Source organism: Melospiza georgiana, chromosome 10 (genome assembly GCF_028018845.1).
Source record: "Melospiza georgiana isolate bMelGeo1 chromosome 10, bMelGeo1.pri, whole genome shotgun sequence".
In the NCBI taxonomy this organism is placed as follows: Eukaryota; Metazoa; Chordata; class Aves; order Passeriformes; family Passerellidae; genus Melospiza; species Melospiza georgiana.
This window is the reverse complement of record NC_080439.1, coordinates 10886819-10894877: the sequence shown is the minus strand read 5'-3', so window position 1 is coordinate 10894877 and position 8059 is coordinate 10886819. Positions and strand designations below refer to the sequence as shown.

General features: G+C 46.5%; 1 protein-coding gene across 1 annotated transcript; it reads right to left on the bottom strand.

Annotated features, from left to right (window-relative positions):
• Positions 1–272: 272 nt before the first annotated feature.
• CLDN16 (claudin 16) lies at positions 273–7117 on the bottom strand. The gene is made up of 5 exons (XM_058031451.1): positions 7001–7117; positions 2358–2460; positions 1951–2115; positions 735–926; positions 273–412 (listed from the first exon to the last, which is right to left on the bottom strand). The coding sequence occupies exons 1-5, from the start codon at positions 7112–7114 to the stop codon at positions 273–275; spliced, it is 714 nt and encodes a 237-aa protein (XP_057887434.1). The 5' UTR covers positions 7115–7117.
• Positions 7118–8059: the final 942 nt, after the last annotated feature.

Genomic DNA, 8059 nt, shown 5'->3' with positions numbered 1-8059 from the left:
AAATGCTGAAATGAGTTTGTGTTGGTTATTTCAGTCTGTGCTTATACAAGTGGTCTCAGCACTCAAATCAAGAGGATTCCAGAAAGCAGGATCTTCTTAGAGTTTACTTTCTTGAAGGAAAGGTATTTTGAAGCTCTCATAATGCAAACATCGTAGCATACAGTAGATCCTTGAAATTCAACTGCATCTGTATCACAACCACAGGAGCTTGAGTCTCTGTGCAATTCACTACAAGTTAAAGCAGAGCTCTTTCTGGAGCACTTACCTCCTGCTCACACCCTTGTGTCCACCGCATACATTTTGGAGGTGGCTGTCTGGGAGGATGGCAAATGCACGTTTGTTACGAAGGTGGCAGCTGAGGAATAGCCCTTCCTCAAGGAGTAGGCAGAATGGAATCTTCCAGAACTGGTCTCTGTGAGGCACAGGGAGAGAAATAGGAACTGCTAATGAGTGCTTGGTGACTTTCAGCTGCAAAGTTTCGTTATTCAGGGAAAGCAGCACTCCAAGGTGTGATATAATAACAACAACAACACACTTTATGTCATCCTTACACCCCAGCTCCCACATGAAGACCTTGATGTTCTTTCTGGCGCTGCCTAAGACTATTCCCATTTTACAGTTGAAAATACCACCCCTGGATGATGAGCAACCATGCCAAAGGACTTTCCCCACCCTGTAGCACACCTTGAGCAATGGCTCTGTCCCTGAGCTGTGCCTCAGCCATGCTTCCTCACCTCTGAAGAGATACATGCAGCAGGTGAGCAGGGACCCGGACAAGAAGCAGCCAAGTGACCCCGCCATGCCAAGCCAGCAGGACCAACCAAACTTGTACTGGATGCCCAGGAAGATGTTGTGGAAGAGCAGGGAGGAGCGCTCCACGTAGACATCCACGGCGTACCACACGGAGCCCGTGATGCCAGGGAGACCTGCAGAGAGGGGCCACACACAGCCATGGGGGATCAGACCTAAAGTACAGCTGCAGGGTGGGAAGACCTTCCTGGGACAGCAGGTTTTGGCCCCTGTCCATGCTCAGGTGGATTCACCCTGGCTCCTGCTGATATCCTTTGCTGCCAGGCAGAGGCTGCATCTCTTGGCTCAGCACTCACACACACTTCCAGCACACTGGCAGCACTCAGATTTCTGCAGCAAAAGGCAGGAAACTCCTCCCATCTCAGCTGCTTGTAAAGTTGTCTCCAGAATTCAATTTTCTGATTTGTTTTTTTCTGATTTTCAGAACTTTAATGATGTGCTTTTCAGACAAACTTTGAGAAGTGAATTGGAAGATGTTTCAAAGAGCCTCTTGATGTGTTTTACATGTGCTCCCAGTGGCTGGGGTGAGTTATTGAATCTGCTTAGACTGAAGAAGAGATATCTGCTTGATATCGGCATAAAGTCAAATTATATTATTTGGTTCTTAGTTGGCTATTTTCGTGTTTAAAATTCTCCCACTGGCTGTAACAGCAAAGCACCTCAGCCAGTTGGGTATTTTTCACCTAGAAGGGACAGACATGCTATTATCCTTTTATTAGAGATCAGCTGCAGAGATTTTGGGATAAGTGACTTGCCCAAGGTCACACAATCTGTGGCAGAGCCAGGAACCAAACCAGGATGCCAGGACTTTCTAGTCTTTCAGCAACTGGTCTAGAGACCCACAGCAAGATCTCTTTGCTGTATCAACAACCTCAACTGCTCCACAGTGAAACAGCAATAAATGGAAGTCAGTCAACGCAAAGCCAACTCACCTGGTCAAAATATGAACTGAAAGCAGATAAACTCAGCTACATGCTGTTTAAGGCAGGTGGTGAGCAGAAGAAGCTGCATTACACAAATAAATCAAATAAAGATCCTTTCTCCTACAGAAAATCACCAGCCAAAATAAAAGAAGGCTTTTAATGCTTCCCCACTTTGCTAAAGGGTGTTCTACAGAATGGGAACACTGTGGGGAAATACCTGCAAGGAGCAACATAACCCCAGCCACCAGGCAGATGCGCAGCTTGATGAGCGGCTCGTCGGGAAGGAATTTCACACAGTCCAGTCCCAGGACCAGGAAGAGAAATCCAAATCCTGACAGGAGGTCTGCTGTTATCATCATGGCTCGGGTCAGCACCAGCTTCACTGCAGGACAAAGCAGATCATTCCAGTGCACAAGGAATGGAAATGTGTGCAGGGAATGGGGTCAGATCCCACGGGAACATTTTATTTTCTGGTGTTCAGCTTTTTTCAGCTGCCCCTGGCAGTAATACCTGACTGAGAAAAGAAACATGCCTCTAATTATCTGTCACTGAGTGGAACAGATACTCTTAGTCTGCACTCAAGTGTCCCCACCACTTGCAGAAACATCTCTGACTCTTACATACCAGAATGCTCGGCGTAGATGGAGTCGTACTCATCACAAGTTTGGATCCCATCAAAAACGTTTGTGACACATTCCCACCACAGGCCACGGCATTTCGTACTCACCTGTGGATTGAGAGGACAAAAGAGACCATAGGTTAAAATATCCACCAATGCAGCAGGTGGTTGTCTTAGTCCTTCAACAGAAATCCTGGTCCAGGTACAATGATGGTAAACCAGAATGTTTAGCTTGAAGAGAAAAAGTAGAAATATGGAGAGAAAGGACAATGTTTTCTATGTCCCTACTAATGTTTTTACATTATAGCAAAAGAATTCAGACTAGACATTAGGAAAAAAAGCCTTGCCTAGTAAGGATAAAAATTTTTAAGGAAATTTCTGGGAGGAGCTGAGGGGTGGCTGACCAGAAAGATCTAAGAGCAGGTTTGCTCACTCATTGTCAAACTCTTGTCTAGGCTGAGCTGGGCAGGGCTATGGACCAGACAACCCGAGATTTTGCTGCCTGTGCTCCCCTTCCTTACATCATCCTCCTGATGGCTAAGGAGCAGCTCAGAGAGTGGGAGAGGAGTGCAGAGCAGTCTGGATGTGAGCCCGGGGAGGGCTGCCCCCAGATGACTCAGCTGTAAACACTGGCTGGAAAACCAGAGGCAGCCGGTGCTGATCCCGGCCCTGGGGGTGCTGATCCCGGCCCTGGGGCTCCCTCTGTGCTGCCAGCCCTGGGACCACGCGTGCCCAAGCCACAGTCATCACTGAGACACGCAGACTGGGCCAGGCCAGGCAGCAGCATCGTGGTTAATCGTCTGTCCTCCAGCCGTAGATACCATTCCCAGCCCAGCCTTCCATAAATCACTTTAATACGGGAGGCGTTTCCATTTCCAATGCAAATATGGCAACAAGCTCCTTTAAAATATTCCTGGAATTGCTCATAGGAGGAGCAGAGTTAATGTTGGTGCAGCCTTGGACTCCAGCCCACCCACTTCTGCCAGTGACACCCGCTGCAGTTAATAGAAAGAGAAACTCTTCCAGCAAAGGAGCTTCACGCAGGTGAAGGGGACCAGGCTTGCTTGGATGATGCAATAAATTCATTTTTCTTGCACTGTGTAAATCACAAAGCAGATAATAACATATCTCGGGCACATAATAAAGTCTTATTCAGGATGTACTGAGGTCTGTAGCCAACTGTAATATTTTCTCCACAACACAATGTCTGAGCCAAGCTGTGCACCTCCTCTGTGATAGTGCTGTCTGGATCAAAGGGGAGGAAAAATGACTCGCTGCTTCAGACTGGCAGAAGAGATGCTATTTATATTTGAATGAAAATAATCTACATGTTTTGTTTCATGAAGATGAGAAGTGCTTAACGTTTCTGAGAATTTCAGGGCATATTTAATGAAAAATATGATGAAAAATGAGAAGCAGTGATGGAAAAAACTAATTTCATTGATTCTGTGCTTTTCAAGAGAACAGAGTCTCGTGAAACAATTTGCTATGTTTACATTCAATGTATTTTTACCGTGGGCCTCTTAATGCAGTTGCAGGTCCTCTTCTGTCTTAACTCACCACTGTTCAGGCTGTGCTTGAAATTAGCATATTTTTATTAAATTACATTTTATTCCACTTTTGTTTATATAATTTCTCTTTCCTCCCAAACCACCATAGGCTTATTTATACTACTCTGCATTCAGCTAATCATGTCACTTACTTCCTCACTTGCTGATATTATTACTGTTTTTTAAATCTTACAAGCAGTATCTACATCTAAATTATTTATAAGAAGACTAACAGGATTCCAGGCTTTGTCACCCTCCAAGCAAAACAGAGGTCTTAAGCACAACAGTTATCGTCTAGCTTGTGAAATAAACCCCTTCCCAGACTAATAAAAATTTGTTTAATGTTTTTTTTTCTTGGGATGTTTCAGTTGTCACTACTCCTGGGCAAAGCAAGAGCCGGCCCATCTCCACACAGCCTGTGTACAGCCAGGGATAATTGTCCCATTGCCTGGTGCAGGAGGGATAGGAACAGGTGTCACTGTGGGGACCTGTGGCTGCTCTCAGCTGCTGCTGAGCTATTCTGCTTTCTGCTGCCAAGGGCCAACACTTGCTCCCCTCTGCTTTGTGTACTGTTGATCCTTCTGGTTGTTAATCTGCTCCCAAGCCACCCTTGAGCATCTTCCCTTGTGCTGTCAGCACAGACCTTCAGGCACACGGGAGCTCACTGCTGTAAAGGGGACAGGGGTCAGGGCATGGGGCACCATGTGGGGACATGGATTTCCCCATCCATGGCTGGACTCCTGCACCATGTTGGTAGCACTAATTCCCCATCACTTCTCTCCCCCTACAGCAGATGTGCTCCAGCTTCCCTGGCCCAGCTGAGGACTCCCAGAGCAGCCAAAATCACAGCCATGTTCCTCATCCTCCACTCGGATTACAAAACACGACCTGCTTTCCCTAACACAAGTATGCATGTAAAACATGAACTGCATAATGACTGTAATACACATAATTATATCCTATTCATAATGTATAATTAATATTAAAATAACTCTCATACAGAAAAAAAGGAAAATTACAGAACAAGCGCATGCTTCTCCTTCTGGGGAAAGCGGAGAAGACAAACACGTAAGCGATGTTAGTCACAGTGTTTTACTGCACTCTGAGAAGGTGCCAGCAGACAATGATTACAAGCCCAGCTTGAGTGTAAAACAGGCAGCATTTAACAGTAGTGGTGGTATTTATAATCCACCTGCAACAGGGAGGGACTGTCTACACAATACAGCCCTCGTTGAGAAGCAGATTATGGGCTTTTTCCACTACAAACTACCGCAAAAATGAACCCAGCCCTGTCTTAATGCTTCACAGGGAGTCACTAACTTGAATAACTTTCTGTAACCTGTTGTTTCCCAAGGGAGGTGAGGGGCTGTGAGAGCTGAGTCAGGCCCCTGCAGCCTATCTGAAGGCGGCTGCTCCTGGCACTCCCTGGCCTCTTCTTCCTGGGATGCTCCTCTCCACTGGGACCATAGTGGGGGCTTCATCCTCCCCACCTGTGAAGGACCAGGGTCAAAGCCAAGCAACCAGCCACGATCCAGCAGCTGCTGAAGGATGGAGTTCCCTTCTTCTGGAGCCAAAGTTGCCTAACTTACCCTTTTTCCAGCTGAAAACAGGAGTAACTGCGGACTCTAGCCTTTCTGGCCATGGACATTCCCTATTTAGAGAGGCAGTGAGTCATTAGGGTCATTAAGATCAGTGGTCAGGTATTAAGGCTGGGGGCGTTTTGCTCCATTATTTAGTATTCACACTCAGAGCCGGAATGTGAGAATAGTGGTTGCTAATGACCAAACTGGGTGTTAATGGAGCACTTGGGACAGCCCATCGCAGGTGCCTTTGCCCAGGAAGACAAGGTTACACAGCCTCAGGTAACGGAGCAGCTCTTTACTGGACTCACTCAGGAGCTGGGCTTCTCTCATCTGGTTTTCCCCACAACTGGACTCCCTTGGCCCTTCTGACTATACTGATACTTTCATCTGAGTACTTTCTGATAGGAATCTGAAATATCTCCCAAATGAAGAGTCAGATCCTATCCAGCACCACTGGGTGCACTCTATTTATCCTGAAAAGCGGCTCACTGAGCAGACATGCTGACCACCAGGAGCTGCACTGCATTGGATCATCACCTTGGCACTTACATCCACCTTTCAGGGTTTCTGACAGTCAGACTGTCAGGATTTCTTGTGGCGTAGAAAAAAAATTTTTTCTTGTAATTAGTTTTATCCTTCTTTCCCTGGATAATTCACCCCTTCACGTGCTGCAGCTAAATGCTGCATTGCAATCACTGAGTGCAGAGGAGCTCGTGGTTTCATATGCTGGATAGCAGATAGAAAGTTTCCTCCTGATAACTTCAGCCAAATTTTCTATCCTGGAAGGTGTTTCACCTTCACTGCCTAAACGATACAGTTTGCCAGAGAGCAGATTCCTACACTGTGGACCTGCAGCTTAAATGTACAGAAATGAACGGCTGTGCTGGGAAGAAAATTACAAATTCACAGTACTGAGTGCTGGAGAAACAGGGATGATTTTGGACCTGGAGTCTTTGGGGCACACCTTGCCTGTAAGCCGCAATCTGCTCCCTTGTTTGCAATTACCTTTTGCCAATATCTTTCTCTAATACAAGGTGCTACTGTCCACATGAGTTCCAGGAGATATTGAGTCCCCATGCTCCCCTTAAATTTCTGGTAGCCCTGTAGCTCAATGGCTGGCCAGAAAAAGACTTGAGGAGAACAGTTGTACATGCTGGATGTCTCCACCAAGAAGGCTGAACTACAGAACTAGAGACATCTTCAAAATATCCATGCAGTTGGAGGTACAGGATAACTCTTCTCAAGTTCATGCACATGTAAAACTAGAGCCTGTAGATCTTTCTCTTCTTATTAAGTAAGAGCACAGTCTGGATAAAAATGTCTGGCAAAGAGAATTTCACAAAACATCACTTTTCTCCTGCTCTTGCCACAGTAATTATTTTCATTCTCATCCACTTTCATCCAGCACAACAGGGAGAAAGAACATGAGAGTGGAGTGGAGCAATGACACCAGGAACAAACTCTCTCTAGCACACATTGGTTTTGGTGATCAGACTCTCCTCACCCCAGTCTTACCTCCAGGGAGTCATCGGCATTCACCATCCAGCAGTCTGTCCAGGTAGATATTATCAAAAACGTAGCAGAGAAAAAAGCACAAAAGAAGCCCACATATTGGAGGAAAAACTTCATGCCAGCAGGTGCTCAGCACACCCAGGGGAGTGCAAACAACAGCGCCCAGCCTTGTTCCCAAAGCCAGGGCAGAGACAGAGTGTCAGTGTGCCAGAGGCCCAGCAGGGACCATGAAGAGCAGGACCTCCTCTCTTGTGCAGATGCCATCTGGTGTGATGGCTGCAGGGCAGTGCTCATTGCCAGGGGTCAGGAGGAGGGTGAGAGCGCCCACGGGAGCTGCTGCAGCCAATCCGCCCTGCCCCGCTATGGCTCCTGTCATGCCTGACTGAAGAGAAATGGGGCTGTGCAGAAGGGACAGGTAACTGCAGCCCCGGCTGCCAGGGGAGGCAGCTATCATGGCAGGTTTTGTCAAAATAGGCATTAGAAAACAGAATCAAAACTTGTTCTCCAGGGCAGAGGTCTTGAGCCTTGCTGAGGGATACAGAGAGGAGCTCTCATGTGCACACACACATTTATTCTTGTTCAATTATTTATGCTTTACCAGGGAGCAATTATTAAGTGTCTTGGTGTAGATCCCAGGCCCCTTGGTTGTTACCCTGTTGGTCTCTGGTGCGGTGATGATCTAGTTCAATGCAGAAATGTCACTAGGGAGGAAAAGGAAAAGGAAAAGGAAAAGGAAAAGGAAAAGGAAAAGGAAAAGGAAAAGGAAAAGGAAAAGGAAAAGGAAAAGGAAAAGGAAAAGGAAAAGGAAAAGGAAAAGGAAAAGGAAAAGGAAAAGGAAAAGGAAAAGGCAGCAGTCATGGGCCTTCAGAGCCAACATCCACCCCCATCCCAGACACAGAACTCTACATTCTGAATTTAAGTCAAACTTTGGTACCTCTCATGCCTAGGCCTCAATTTGTTCATGGCATGAGTACACCTCCCATGTGGAGATCTTGAAGTTTTCAGACTAGTGCCAGTCTGGAGGATTTCAGTTGGTTGGAATTCCCTGCTTGCTTACTCTGA